The 15609-nt window shown below is 47.0% G+C and overlaps 1 protein-coding gene across 1 annotated transcript in view; it reads left to right on the forward strand.

The window, feature by feature from the left end:
• Positions 1-1345: 1345 nt before the first annotated feature.
• The window catches only part of KCNN3 (potassium calcium-activated channel subfamily N member 3), a 213415-nt gene continuing 199151 nt past the window's right edge, over positions 1346-15609 (forward strand). Inside the window, exon 1 of the mRNA XM_029231080.1 lies at positions 1346-1438. Within this exon, the coding sequence (XP_029086913.1) occupies positions 1373-1438 (66 nt within the window). The 5' untranslated portion in view covers positions 1346-1372. The remainder of the gene's footprint in view (positions 1439-15609) is intronic.

Raw genomic sequence — 15609 nt, forward strand, 5'->3', positions numbered from 1 at the left:
TGGTCTCAGGAATGACAAATTCTCACTCTCTGAAAACGTATTTGGGTTTTGGAAACAGCCAAAGGAAATCTGGTGCTAAATTCTGCTGAGGGGAGTGAGGTGAGAGATGCACTTTTTGGCTAGAATAAATAATGCCTATAGTGGAACAACTCTAAAACTTCCTCAAAGTCAGTTCTAGAGAGGAATTTTTAAAAGTTGTCTTATTGTCCATGCCTCTGTGCCTTTGGATATGCCATTCCCTCTGCCTGCAGTGCCCTTTCCAGTGGCTTTCACTTGGACCTTCACAACTAAGGGTTGGACCACTGCACTCCCTGAGTGTCTCGTAGTATGTGCTTTCTCACTGCTTCATCACTCTGTGAGCAATTCAGGAAAGGTTTTTTGTTTGTTTATTGAATCTTTGTCTGGTGCCTGGCATGTAGTAGGCCTAGGTCTCAATAAATGTTTGCGGAAATGGAAAAGCTTTTTAAGTGTTAGGAGAGAATATGACCTCCCAAGCTTACTATCTTGAATTCGTCAATGTTCGTTTGGACATATAAAGTTATGGAGAGTGTGTCTGAAGCAACAACTCACTGACTCCTCTTGCATTACTCTTATTTATAAACAGTGGTGTGCTGGTAAATGTTGAAAAATTGGCTCTCTGGGGGGAAGAAAGGCCCCATTTGACCATTCTGTGATGTAAATACTCCTGCTATGGCTGATTTCAAGCTACTAACATCATGTCAACTGGCTAGCAAAATTCCTGAACATTTAAATTAGCTCTTGCAAGCTTGCTCCAGTACATCACCATGAAAATTCTACACCTCTTTTGTTTTTCCACCATTACCCAGTTTGTCTGGGTGGCTTTTTTGCTGTTTATACAGCACATGTGTTGTATATTTTATCCCTTGCATCAGTCCAATTATTACTCTTATCCTCAGAGACTAAGGGACTTCTCCAAGGTGGCAAAGCTTTCCTGTCTATTCCTGGGTTTGGTCTCTGTCTGGAGCTCACTGCCAGCACCATGAGGGGCTGGAGTGATACGTGTTTTGCCCAGTCTTCTGTTTGCTGGTGTTGAGGTAAGCTGCCTGGACGGTCCCAAGGACCTGTTCTTGGCCCAGGATGTCCCTGCTGGCCACCAAGCTGGGACGTTTGCTGGCCTTTGTCATGTTCACTTGTGACCTGATAAACAGGTGACAAGGAGGTTCGCAACTTTTATAATATGGGAATGAGCAGCTGTCACTTGCATGGCCTAATTCAGGATCTGGATGGTGCCTCATTGTCTGACAGCTGAGTGAAGTGATGCGCTCCTCTTTACAGTTTAGGGTTTTAACCTGTTTCTTCCAGGTTCATCCAGGGAGTGTCCAGTCAAAGCTGAGTTCCTAGGGAGCCCAAGATGAGGGCGGTGAGGGCTCCCCCAGGAGGTGAGAGATGGACCTGCTGCCTGCTTCCTGCTTTGATGGTGGGTTTTTTTTTTTTGATGTGCACCATTTTTAAAGTCTTTATTGAATTTGTTACAATATTTCTTCTGTTTTATGTTTTGGTTTTTTGGCCGTGAGGCATGTGGGATCTTAGCTCCCCGACCAGGGATTGAACCCGCACCCCCTGCATTGGAAGGTGACGTCTTAACCATTGGACCGCCAGGGAAGTCCCTCTTGCTTGGTTTTTGTCTTAAATGATATCCACTTTCAGGGCCTGTGGAAGGTCTGTGTTAGGGACTGTGTTAGGTTTTCTGGGGAGTCACCCAGATATGTGACATCATAGAAAGCAAGTACTATAGTGGAACTCAGTGATCTAGCTTCAGATCCTTCACTTATAGATGAGGAAACTGAGGCCCAGTGAGGGGAAGTGTTTTGCTCAACGTCATACAGCAATAGTGGCAATACCAGGACTAGGCCCCAGGGCTCCGGACTCCCCATGCAGGTCTCATCCCCTGCCCTTCGTTTCCCTGTGGGAGCATGAGCCTTGTGCCCTTTATCAGAGGGTGGCAGAGAAGGCCCAGCTTGAGCTCTGGGGAGCTCTGCCAGGTTCCCTGCTTCCTGGGTTTTTCCAGACTTCCCTGAGGAGGCTGGGCCACCTGCCTATGACACCTGGTGTGTTCTGTTTAGATGAGTCAAGCTGTACCAGGAGAGGCCACAGAGGCCGCTTCCCAGGAGGGAACACTCGTGGCATGAGGGGGATGAGGAGGGGAGAGATGGGTGTACACCTGGACCTGCCGTTCCTTGGAGGCTGGGGCTGGGATGCTGGAGGTGGAGGGCCCTGCCCTGCACCACGGCTGCTTTCCATCTGGGCGTTGACAGTGTCTGCTAAGTGGAGACCTTCCCAGCAATGTGTCTGTATCGTGAAAGCTCTGGTGAATTTCCAGGCACACCCAGACCTGAGCCAGTGGTACTTTTGGCAACTCATGTCTCCTGCCGCTGTGGCTGGCTGGTCCTGCAAGGTGGTGTGGAGGCCCCAAGACAGCTGGCCTGGGCTGATCATTGTCCTAGCAGATCTGGGATGTTCCAGGAACTATGATAAGTCCTGTTGAGTATTGGCCAAGCAAGCCAGGAAGGGCAGGGAGCTGAGGACTTGGATCCGTTTGGCAAAGTCATTTTCAGCACCTGCCCTCTCGAGGGAGCATCAGGAAGGGGAGGCGCTCAGACCTTGCCCCAGTGGGGGGAGGGGCACAGGGAGGATATTAACTCAGGCGTCAGGCTTTACAGTTTACCATGTGTTTTCATGCATAATATTTCATTCCATTCTCCCAGTAGCCCTATTATTGTTCCCATTTTAGACTGAAGAAATGGGGACAGAGAAAGGTGAGTGACTTTGCCCAGCATGCTTTGTCATCAGGTTTGAATCCTACCTGTCATTATCCAGCTGTGGAACCTTGAGCAGGTTAGGTCACTTTCTTGATTCCCACCTGTAAAACGGGAATCTTGCTACTACTGCAGAGGTTGTGCAGGTAGCACTGTGCTTGCCCTTCGGGAGCTCACCTAATGAGACTTCTTTCCCCCCCTTGTCCCAAACCACATGGCCAGCAACCGGGGAGTTGGGCCTGGAATTTAGGTTTCTTTCCCTCTGATATGTGTGAGATAAACTTGGCATTTTTGAAAAGGAATTCTTACTGAGAGATGAAGGGAAACACAAACACAGAAATGAGTATGTGAACTAAGGGTAGAGTGCTGAGGCCAAGTCTGTGGTGCTGAGCCTCGGGCTGGCTTGCGTGGGGCTCACCCACACCTACCTCTGGCCCTTTGTCCCATCTCAGTGTGTCTGGCTGGCCTAGACTTGCATGGGCCCCCTGGCAGGTCCTCCAGGGTCCTTACGCCTTCCCAGAAGTTTCTCCCACCTGCTCTGGGATTGGGCCCTCAGGGCGGGCTCGCTGATGGATTGTCTGAGCCCACCTTGAACTGGGAGGGAGTGCTCAACCAGAATCAGCCCTGGAGCAGGCTCAGCTGTGCCCTTTGGAGGCCCCAGGGCCCAGAGCGGCTTCTCAGCACACCTCAGGATGCCCACCCCTTCCCATCCTGGCACGCAGGCCACAGAGGTTTTTCAATTGATTGTCGTTTTTCAAATGACATGTCTGGGAGGTCCACACTCAGGATGGTACTGGGCATGCAAGCACAAGTCAGGTGCGATTCAGGGCTTGTTCAGACCTGGTTTACTTCTGTCAATCATTCCTTTTTTAAAAAAAAATAAATTTATTTTATTTATTTATTTTTGGCTGCGTTGGGTCTTCGTTGCTGCACGTGGGCTTTCTCTAGTTGCAGAGCAGGGGCTACTCTTCGTTGCGGTACGTGGGTTTCTCATTGCAGTGGCTTCTCTTGTTGCGGAGCATGGGCTCTAGGCAGGTGGGCTTCAGTAGTTGTGGCTCGCAGGCTCTAGAGCACAGCCTCTGTAGCTGTTGCACACGGGCTTAGTTGCTCCGCAGCATGTGGGATCTTCCCAGACCAGGGCTCGAACCCGTGTCCCCTGCATTGGCAGGTGGATTCATAACCACTGCACCACCAGGGAAGTCTTTGTCAATCAGTCTTCAGAGGCCTCACTTTCATGACATCTGGTGGGATTGAACTTGACCAACTCAGAAAAATCCCAGTTGTCAGTTACTTTCAGCTTCCATTAAGCCAAGCTGGTATGGGCTCACTCCTCCCTCCCCCCCTCCCTCCCTCCCTCCCTCCCTCCCTCCCTCCCTCCCTTCCTTCCATGATTTTGATGGTCACTGATTTAGCTACTGCAGCAATTCTCCCCTCTCCCTACCACCTCTGCCCCCTGGCAAGGGTTATGGATTATATTCAGTACACAATGTACACAGTTTTCTGGTCCCAGGACATGGTGACCTATGGAGGCCTGTACTCATAATTAGGTAATTATTTTATTTTATTCTGTATTTTTTTTGCTAAATATCTCAGGCAGGCCCTGTTCCTGCGGCTTCAGCCTCATCCCTTGAATAAATGTTCTGTGCTCTGCTCTCCAGCTATCCTGAACTTATGGATCCCAGTTCCTGGAATCACCAGGCTCTTGCTCATTTCTGTGCTTTTGAGTGTACTGTACCCTCTGCCTGGAACACCGTTGCCCTGTTGTTCTCTTGGCTCACTCCTCCTCCGGCGTTTGTTCTCTGCTTATGTGTCACTTTCTTGCCCTGTGCTCCCTCCCCAAGGTGAGGTGTCCTTGCTCTGGAATTCCATAGCCCCCTGGTCTAGCCTTACCACCCCCTGTGAAGGTCTGCTTAATCATGCTCCCTGCTACCCTCTGAGCTCTGTGAGGTTGGGGCTGGTCCCTCTTACTTATGTAACTCCCAGCACTTAGTGCAGTACCTATCACATAGTAGCAGGCAGTAAATATTGTCAAATGAGTGAATGAGAGAGTGAACCATGGCCAATCAGGAGGCCACAATTATGACCATGAAAGTGACCAGGCTCTGGGGCATACGGGTCCCTTAGCTCAGATGCCAGACACACAGTGGTGGTTTGGCCATGCTGATGTTGTCTCTATTCCAGGCTGGGGAGGTGATGGCAGCCAGCGTGGCAGAGCCCCAACCTGTGTCCCCCACCTCCCCTCCTCAACTCCGTTCTTCTTCTCCCACCCCTCCTGCCTTGGTGGTGGAGGGCCTGCCCCAGTTCTCTTCAATGCTTCACTCCCCACTAGTGTCCCATGCCCCCATCTAGGGCTTGGCTGCATCAATTAGCTCTTCTCCCTTGGATTTCCCAGTTTCTCCATCTTCCGCTATCCTGAAACAGCTTCCCTTCCATCTGCTGACTGCTCAAGTACCATCTCGGTTCTCTCCTCCCTTCACTCCTTAACACTCTACAATTGGACCTCTGCTCCCATCTCTTATGAAACTGCTTCTTACAGGTGACCCACCATGCACACAGTGTTTTCAGTTCTCACTCATGACCTGCCTGCATCAGCAGATACGACCACCCACTCCCTCTTTCTTTCTTTTTATTTATTTATTTATTTATGGCTGTGTTGGGTCTTTGTTGCTGCGCGCGGGCTTTCTCTAATTGTGGCGAGCGGGGGCTGCTCTTTGTTGCGGTGCGCAGGCTTCTCATTGCAGTGGCTTCTCGTTGCAGAGCATGGGCTCTAGGTGTGCAGGCTTCAGCAGTTGTGGCAAGCAGGCTCAGCAGTTGTGGCTCACAGGCTCTAGAGCGCAGGCTCAGTAGTTGTGGCACATGGGCTTAGTTGCTCCATGGCATGTGGGATCTTCCCCGACCAGGGCTTGAACCCGTGTCCCCTGCATTTGCAGATGGATTCTTAACCACTGAGCCACCAGGGAAGCCCCCTCTTTCTTGAATTCACTTTTTTTTGGCTCTCCTGCCTCTCTGCTCCTGCCTTTTCTATTTCTGACCCCTCTTCTCTTCTTGTCCTAGAAATACAGGTGTTCCTCAGGCCCTCGCCTTCTGTTCTCTCTCTTCCCCCCTCCGTTGGTGAGGTCGTCTTGATGTGGATGACTCCCAAACTTTCTTGCTTTGCTACATGGATGTTCCACTAGTTATACTCAGACCAGCCTTGTCATCACCCCTCAAAGCCTGCTCCTTCCCGAACATGCTCTGTTCCATTGCTCAAACTGTAGCAGGGTGCCCTGGCTGAAACCAATCCCTCAGACTTTTGAAACCTTGATGAAAAACTCTCACGGAAAGGTCACAAGAAGTTTTTGTCTTTGGAGGTGGTGACTTCATTTCACTTTTGGATCAGGCAATTCCTTTGTTTCAGGAAAATTGCCCAAAGCAGCCCTTTCATTACGCACATGTGAAGTAAGCATTTACCCATTGTTCTCAGGGAGAGGTGAAGTCCCGGGTTCCCTGAGTGCACTCACAGCTGTGCAGTCATTCTGTTTGGTAACAGCAGCTCTTGCATATAGTCGAGTCAGAGCTCTGCCTCTGAGACGTTGTCATTTTTGGGGGTGGTGGAGGGGTGTTTGCAGGGGGAAGTATTTCTTGAATCTGTGTGAATATAGAGGACACTGAGCTGCAGACTGCTGTTTGTTCTTGGGCGTTTTAATTTTTTAAAATTTTATGTGGCTGTGCTGTGCAGCCTGAGGGACCTTAGTTCCCCAACCAGGGATCGAACCTGTGCCCCCTGCGTTGGGAACACAGAGCCTTAACCACTGGACCACCGGGGAAGCCCCTGTTCTTGGATGTTGAGTGTTCTTGTTGGGCCAGTAGTCTGTGGGGCATCCAGAGCCGAGTGAAGAGGCCTGCTGGCAGGACCCACAGCGTGCCCACACCTTGCTTGGAGGAGAGACTGAAGCCAGAACAGTCTGGACCTGGTGTACCCCACCTGGACTGGATGGGCTGCAGGTGCTCTCTCTGTGTGATCTGGTTTCACCTCCCTACTAGACTGAAGGCAGCAGGAGGGTGGGGACTGTGCATCTGCCAGGTGAATTAATGGATGGATAAATATTGTGTTCTGCTGTACCTGGGGCCATAGAGCAGGAGCATCCTCTCTTGGTAGGCTGGGGTTTCTCCCAAGGGTCCATCATCCCGGGAAGAGGATGCTCCTGGCTAAGGAAGGCAGGTATCTGCCAGGCTACGGGGAAACCAGCTTCCTTCCCTCTGCAGGCGGGCTGGGAGTGCATCATGGAGGGGCCCACAGCCCCTCTGTGTGCTTGTCTTCCATCACCCTCAGTAAGAGTCTGAAGGCACAGCCAGTGGGCCTGACCATCAGGTTTGTGGGGCTGGGGCAAGAGGCCTACATAATACATGTCTAAATATTTAAAAGTTACAAAGAAAACGAACTTAAATAAAATACCTTCTAACCTCCTACTTTGACAAATATAACTTTATAATGACAAAACTGGAAAATACGTAACTCACAGTTGACAAAATACCAAAATTGATTGAATTTAATTATTCTCATGCATGTCTGTTAATGGTCCAGAAATGATTGGATAAGTAATAAAGATAAATATCATTCATAAGTTATTATATAATGTTTCACAAAATTTATTTTCCTTGTCTTTAACAATATCGCTAATTAATTTGGTCAAGATTTTCCCTAATTTGTGTGCTGTTGACAGCAAGGATCTAAAAGATGAACGTACAAAAAACACTTTCCAAAAAGTACAGTAAATTGAAATAAATGTAAAACATTAGACAAATTAAAATGAATTTCCATATATTTTCAAAGAAATTCCATTTCTTGCAAAATTGCCATTAAAATAAAAGGCAAACTACTAGTTTAAATGAATTAATATAAAAAATTTAAAGCAAAATTTTTGAATAAAGCTGATGATTTAAATTTTATTTTATGAAGATTCAATTAAGTCTTTTTTTTTTTTGGCCATGCTGCACGGCTTGCGGGATCTCAGTCCCCCAACCAGGAATTGAACTTGGGCCAACGTGCCCTGAGCTACGCTTCTGAGAGAGGAACGTATCCCTGTGGGGTGTGTGTGTGTGTGTGTGTGTGTATGTATGTGTATGTTTGTTTGTTTTATCATTAACAGCTTTATTCTAACAATATTTACATATCATACCACTTGCCCATTTCAAGTGAATAGGTCAATGGTTTTTAGTATGTTCACAGAGTTCTGCAACATCACCACTAATTTCAGAGTGTTTATCAGCCTCTAGAGAAATTCTATACCCAGGAACTGTCACCTCCCATTCTCCCTTCTCCCAAGTCCCTGGCAACTACTAATCTACTTTCCGTCTCTATGGATTTGCCTATTTTGGACATTTAATATAGACAGAATCATAACATGTGGCCTTTTGTGACTGACTTCTTTACTTAGCATAATGTTCCCAAGGTTTGTCCACGTTGACGCATGTATCAGGACATCATTCCTTTCCGTGGCTGAATAAGATTCCCGTGTTTGGATGGATAGACCACATTTTGTTTATCCATTCACCTGTTGATGGACATTTGGATTGTTTCCACTTTTTGTGGCTATTGTGAATAATGCTACTATGAACATCCATGTACAAGTTTTTGTGTGGTCATATGTTTCTGTTCTCTTGGAGATGTACTTAAGAGGGAAGGGAATTGCTGAGTCACCGTGTTCTTTAACAATATTTGTGTAGATGCGTGTGTGTGTGTGCGCATGCGTGCGTGAGTGCGCAGGTCCCAGGGCAGGGCCCCTTTGCCTGGGTCTAAGGATGGTGCTGGCAGCCTGGTTTCTGCAATGCAGTGTGAGGAATGGAGGCAAAGGCTTTTGTCACACTGATGCTGGGTGGCCAGAAAGGAGTATAGGACCAGAGTGGTAGCAGTCATCTGTGGAAGATGGCCAATTGTAATTTGGGTAATTTACATGAAATGGGACCTCATTTTGTGGTCCTAGTCTGGTGAGGTGTTATCCTCCTGGTTTAAAGCCATCGCTCTCCCCATCATCCAGGCTTAAACTTTGCGGCACAGGTTCTGTGAATCCTGTCATATCAATAGCCCTCATATCTGTCCTCTTCTCTGCACTCCTTCTGCCACTGTCTAGTTCAGCTGCCTGTCATTTATTACCTTGTGCTTGCCTTTAAAAAATTCTGGCCACAGAAGTAACGCACAGATATACAAACCCAAAACATTGCAGAAACGCAAAATTTAGAAAGTAGAGCCCCCCCACCAATACCCCCAGAAATAACTATCACGAACGGTTTAGTGTATTCTCTTCCAAAATTTTTATACACATATTAACAAATTATTATTTCTTTTTAAAAACAAAAACAGGATAGTATTGTGTATATGGTTCATCCTGCAAATTGTTTTTCTCCCCTATTGGAATATATTAGACATCTTTCCTTGAAAACACATATAGGTCTACCTCATTCTTTTAAGTCTACTGTGTGGCTGTACAGTAGTTTATGTAACCAGTCACCTATTTATGGACATTTGAGTTGTTGCCAAATTTCTGCCATGGTAAACAATGCTGCAGTGTTTTTGTATACATTTCTCTTTATGCATTTGTGGGAGTTTTTCTGCAGGATAAACCCCCAGGAATGAAACTGCTGGGTCAGAGGACGTAAACATTGACTATTTTAAATAGATACTACCAAATTTGCCTTCAAAAGCACACCACAGTTTCTAGTATCATCATCAGCTCATGAGAATGCTGGTTTCCCCGCCCCTGCCAGCACTGGATACTACTGACTTCTGTTGTCTTTTACCAATCTTGGCAGCATGTCCTCTTGCCTCCCTTGTGGCCTCAGCCTCCTAAAGGTCCCTCTACTCCCAGCTTCTCTCCTTTTGCATATTAATCTTCTAATACCTAGTTCTGATTGTGACCTTGCCAACTCTAAAAGCCCTTTTGGAAAATTGAAATAGGCTTGTCCAGGACACCTTTATGCAGTCAATCAACAAACAGTCATTGACTATTAACCATGTACCAGGCACTGTCTAAGCACGGCATTGAACAAGAATGATAAGATCTCTGCTGTTGTGGAGTTCAATTCTTGTCGTGGGAGACAGATCACAACAAATGAAGAAGCAAAAAATGATCAGTCAGTCTAGTACTAGATAGCTGTGCTATCCTGAGAATTAATATAGGGAGACATGATGGTTACGGGGAGGCTGGTTGAGATTGGGTGGTTGAGAAAAGAATTTGTGAGGAGAAAACACATAACTGAACGAATGATAAGAGCAAAGACTGGGGAAGAGCCTGCTAGGCAGAGAGAACAGAATGTGCAAAGGCCAGAAAGTAGGAAGGAGCATGGCAATGGTAAGGAGCTAAAAGAAGCCAGAGTAGAGTGGAGAGGGTACTGGGCAGGACAGGATGTGATGAGAGTTGAGGCTTGGTTAGGGGTTGGACAGGTACAGTTTTATGAACCAGGGTGAGGAGTTTGAATTTTAAGTGTGATGAGAAGCCACTGGAGGATTTTAATCATGGAAGTGACCTGATCTAAGTTATGTTTTTAGAAATCACTCTTACTGGGTGTGGAACATGGATTATAACTGGGCAAGAGACCCATCAGGGGCAAGGGTGGAAGCAATGTAGATGGAGAGAAGACAACAGATTTTGGATGGAGTAACTAGGTAGAGGGTGGTGGTATTTATAAGATGGGGAAGACTGAAGGAGGAATGGATTTAGGGGTAGGAAATCCAGAGATCCATTCTGCTCAAGGCAAATTTTGAGATGCTTATTAAACATTCACACGGAGGTGTCATGTAGGTAGTTGGGTATTTGAGTCTAGAATTCCAGAGACATCCAGAGTTCTCTGCTATAAATGTAGATTTGGGAGCCATAAGCATACAGATGGAAGTTAAAACCTTGGGACAGGATGCGGTCACCTAGGGAGAGTGTATAGACAGGAGAAGAGATCCTAGGACCGAGCCCTGAGATCCTCCAATGCTGAAAAATCAAACGAAGGAGGAAGAACTTAGGAGGAGGCTGAGAAGGAGCAGCCTTGGAGGTTGAAGGAAATCCATCAGGAAAACAGGAAGTAGAGAAACCAAGAGAATAATATGATTCAAGGAGGGAATGGTCAACTGTGTAAAATACTGATGGAAGGTGACCATAGGATTTGGCAACATGAGGGTCATGAGTGTCCTTGACCTGAGCAGTCTTAGTGGGGGTGGGGGGGCGTTGAGAGAAAATGAGGGATGAGTGGGCGGAGTCTGGGCTGTAGCCACTGTCCTACAGTTTCGCTGTGGATGGGGAGGAAAGCAAGGGTCAAGCACCTGGCAGGGGACATGAGGTCAAGGGAGGATTTTTAAAGATAGGAGATGCTAAAGCGTGTTTACATGCTGATGGGTGGATTTGGTAGAAGAGAAGATTGTGATGCAAGAGTGAGGTCCTGGGCAGGACCCATGTCCTTAAGGAGCGGGGAAGGGTGGGATCTGGGCACCGACGAGCCCAGGGACGTTATCCCTCCTCACAGGAGGGAAGCAGACAGGGTGGTCTTGATGTGAGTAGGCCAGTGGTTTGTGGTAAGGAGAGGAGGGGGCTTCTGTCAGATTGCACCAGGTTTTTCCCCAGGAAATGTAAAGCAAGACCTTTGGCGTGGTGATAGTGGTAGTGGTGTGGGGTGGCAGCGGTGGGGAGAGAATGTAGGAGGTGTGAGGAGGGAGAGGAGGAGAGCGCTTCTCATCTTGGAGACTGGGGAAATGTCATTCTGGGGAAGCATGGGCATGCGGGTGCCCATCTAAATTGACTTACAACTGTCCCTAGCTGTTCACTCAGAGGGAAGCCTTCTGTCCTTCCAGGCCCAGCTGTCCCACTCCTAGCTTTGCTCATTCACCTCCTTAGTTGGGAGCACTAGGTAGAAACCAAGGTGGAGTCCCAACCAGAGAGCTGGAAGGAGGAGGTAGGCAAGGAGGGAGGGCGCACAGTGGAAGAAAACCAAGCCAGTCCCTGTCCCCAGCTCAGGAAGTCAGTGACCCTGGACAGCAGCAGGAGGTCTGGCAGGGCTCTCCCAGGCAGGGCTGGAGGCCGAGCTAGCTAATTTTAGAAGGCCTCCAGGTTCTATTGTTCCGGGTAAGGCTGGGCAGTAGAGGAGGCGGCTTTGCGCGGTGATACCAGTGTGGGAAAGGAAGCGTGGCTTCGTGTTAGAAGGATGGAAACTCTGAGGGTGGTGTGCAAGTTTCGGCCCTGGGGACATTCTGCCTCGGTTCCCACGGGGCAGGTAGGAAGTCGCCCCTCCCCTGACTCCTTTCTGCCGTTAGTAGCTTTTCCATCATCCCGCTGAGCATGGGGTCAGCTAGAACCCTCAGCTCCCACACCTGCTCCAGCATCGTTGCCCCGCAGCGGGCTTTCAGGCTGGTGGAGGGTAAATGCCAGCCCGTCAGAGGAATGCAGTGACCCTGTGTGATTGTCCCCACTGCCAGTGAGGCAGCTGATGTCCAGTTCACATGGAGGGATTTGAGGCTTGGACGCATCCAGTGACTGCCCAAGACCTCACTTCGGTAGCTCAGCCCTGTCATGGTCCACTGGGGGATTCCTGGATTTCTGGAAGCACAGAATACTTTGTTGTCCTGGTGAGGTTTGCTGCTGTTTGTATGGCAGACAATGTAGGCACAGTGGAGATGCTTTTCTGAGAATTCGTGTAAGAAGTGAGGCGGCGCAGGGGTCCAGGAACGGGCCCCACCAGGTGTTAGCCTCATGACCTTGAGCAAGCCATTTAATCTCTGGGAGCCTCCGGGTTCTCATCTGCTACTGGGGCCCGGTAATCCCCAACTGGTTCTCAGCTCGGATGAGATAATGTGCTGGAAAGCACTGCGCAAGAAGGAACTCTTATCAATGTGAAGCTATAAGGCCACATCAAAGGCTGTATTTTTATCTCAGCCCAAGAGGGAAAGGATTGCTTGTCAAAAGGAAAGAGGATTCATTGTACTTATTTGGGGGCTTCATGACTATGTGGATTTTGTTGTTAAAGTCTTGTGACTGAAGGGCACACAGGGGAGATGGATGAGGTGTGCCCAGGCTGGGAAAATTCCGCACCCTGCTGGTCTCCAAGGCCCTCTTGAAGTGGAGAGCTCTTACGGGCTGGGAAAGCCACTCAGAAGGCAACTTGCATGATTTAAAATTCTAAAGATGACTTGACACCTGGGTATGTTCTTTGTTGCTTAATAGGTTTTCTCCAGCTAATTCTCCTGGGTTCTTTCCATTTCCTGGGCAGGAGTCAGCTTTAATATCTCCCCTCACTGGCAGTAAGCTGCTGCCTGGTGAACGGAGATGAGAATGTGCAGATTCGTGGCGGAGAGAGGACTGAATGAAAGGATCTCAGCTGCAGGGCTGGCGGGAAGTCAGGCTATCCTCAAGGTGACCTGGAGGTCATGGAGGGCCTGCCCTGCTGCCTGACAGTTTCAGCCCTGATCATTCTTACCTCTCTTGTGTGTTGGTGAACTCCTACTCAACCTATAAATGAAAGGTCAAATGATGTCCCCTTTGGGAAGACTTCTCCAGTATTATCAGACAAAATTAATGAGCTCTCCTCCATGCTCCTATATCAGTAAGGATGCTTTTGGTTGCAAGTAAGAGGAAATTCCATTCAAATGGACTTAAACAATAAAGAGAATTCATTTCAGGTGACTGAGAATTTCAGAAGTAATAGCTTCAGGCATGGTTTGATCAGGACTCTGGCTCTGTTTTTTTTTTTTTGATGTGGACCATTTTTAAGGTCTTTATTGAATTATTTACAATAGTGCTTCTGTTTTATGTTTTGGTTTTTTGGCCGTGAGGCATGCGGGATCTTAGCTCCCCGATCCGAACCCGCACCCCCTGCATTGGAAGGCAAAGTCTTAACCACTGGACCGCCAGGGAAGTCCCAGGACTCTGGCTCTGTTTATCATTAGTTTTCTAGACGCTATCCTCCTCAGATGTGTTGACTTTGTTTTCACATTGACTTCTCCCAAGGAGGCAAGATGGCTGCCACCAGCGATGGAGACTACATTCATCCTTCTTGACTTATGGGCAGAAAGAGAGAATGTCTTCTCCCCCAGCCATAGAGCAAAAAACCTTAAGCCTCACTGTGGTTAGACTGACCTGAAGTGGACAAGAGAATCTATGCACCGATTGATATTAGTTTCTCTTCCTGAATCAGTGTATGGTACAAATGATGAAATTATGCCAGGCAGGGACCACCATGGAACTGGGGTGAGATCGATCTCACCCAAGCAAGTGGGATGGTTCCCAGAGGGAGAGTTTTTTTTTTTTTTTTGCGGTACGCGGGCCTCTCACTGTTGTGGCCTCCCGTTGCGGAGCACAGGCTCCGGACGCGCAGGCTCAGTGGCCACGGCTCACGGGCCCAGCCACTCCGCGGCATGTGGGATCTTCCCGGACCGGAGCATGAACCCGTGTCCCCTGCATTGGCAGGCGGACTCCCAACCACTGCGCCACCAGGGAAGCCCCGGGGGAGAGTTTTTAGGACAGAGAAGAGGGCAATTATTGCTGGGAATGTAACCAACTAATGCCCACTATACTCCCATGGCACTTGGTATAATGTACTAAAGTCATGTGCATTTTGTTAGGCTCTCCAATCCCTCTTAATTCTGATGAAGTCCAATTTATCATTTTTTCTTTTATGGACTGTGCTTTTAGTATTTTATCTATTGATCTGTAGAGTCAATGAAATCCCAGTCAAAACCCCAGTCTAACCCAAGGTCACAAAGATTTTCTCCTACGTTCTCTTCTAGAAGTTTCATAGATTTAGGTTTTACATTTAAGTTTGCAATCCATTTTAAGTTGATTTCTGTATGTGGTGTGAGTTATGGATCGTTAAATTTTTTCTTTTTTTGCGTCTAGTTATCCAATTATTCTGGCATCATTTATTGAAAATACTATCCCTTCTCTACTGAATTGCCTTTGCACACTTGTTGAAAATCAGTAGTGCACATATGTGTGGACCTATTTCTGGAGTCTCTATTCTGTTCCATTGATCTATTTGTCTATTTTTATGCCAACTCCACACTGTCTTAATTATTTTAGCTTGATAATTAGTCTTGAAATCAGGTAGTGTAAATCCTTCAACTTTATTTTTCAAGGTTGTTCTGGCTCCTCTAGGTCCTTTGCATTTCCACATAAACTTTGGAATAAGCTCATAAATATCTATAAAAAAGCCTGCTGGGATTTTGATTGGGATTACATTGAATCTATAGATAATTTGGGGAGAATTGGCATCTGAACACTCTTGAGTCTCTGACCCATGACCGTGGTATATATCTCTTCATTTATTTAGATATTTAATTTTTCTCAGCAGTGTTTTGTAATTTTCAGTGTACAGATGTTGCATGTCTTTAATCAGATCTATCCCTATTTCATAGTTTTAATACTATTGTAATTGTCACTGTTTATTTCCATCTTTGGTGGTTTATTGCTAATAAGTAGAAATACAATTGAGTTTTGTATATTGATCTGGTATCCTGCAACCTTGTTGAACTCACTTATCAGTTCTAGTAGCTTTTTTAGAGAGTTTCATCAAATTTTCTCCATAGATGATTGATTGTGTCATCTCTGAATAAAGACAGTTTTAGTTCTTTCTTTCTAATCTAGATGCCTTTTATTTCTTATCTTGTTGCACTGGCTAGAACCTTCAGTACAATGTTGAATAGGTGATGAGTTTGGATGTGACTCAGTCTTAGGGAAAAGCCCTTAGACTTTAACCGTTATGTATGCTGTTAACTGTAGTTTTTTTTGTAGATGCCCTTTACCAGGTTGAAGAGGTTTGTTCTATTCATAGTTTGCTGAAGGTTTTTAATCAGGAATGTTCGTTGGATTTTATCAAATAT

This window comes from Monodon monoceros, unplaced genomic scaffold (assembly GCF_005190385.1).
Source record: "Monodon monoceros isolate NGI ecotype Baffin Bay Population unplaced genomic scaffold, NGI_Narwhal_1 Super_Scaffold_18, whole genome shotgun sequence".
In the NCBI taxonomy this organism is placed as follows: domain Eukaryota; kingdom Metazoa; phylum Chordata; class Mammalia; order Artiodactyla; family Monodontidae; genus Monodon; species Monodon monoceros.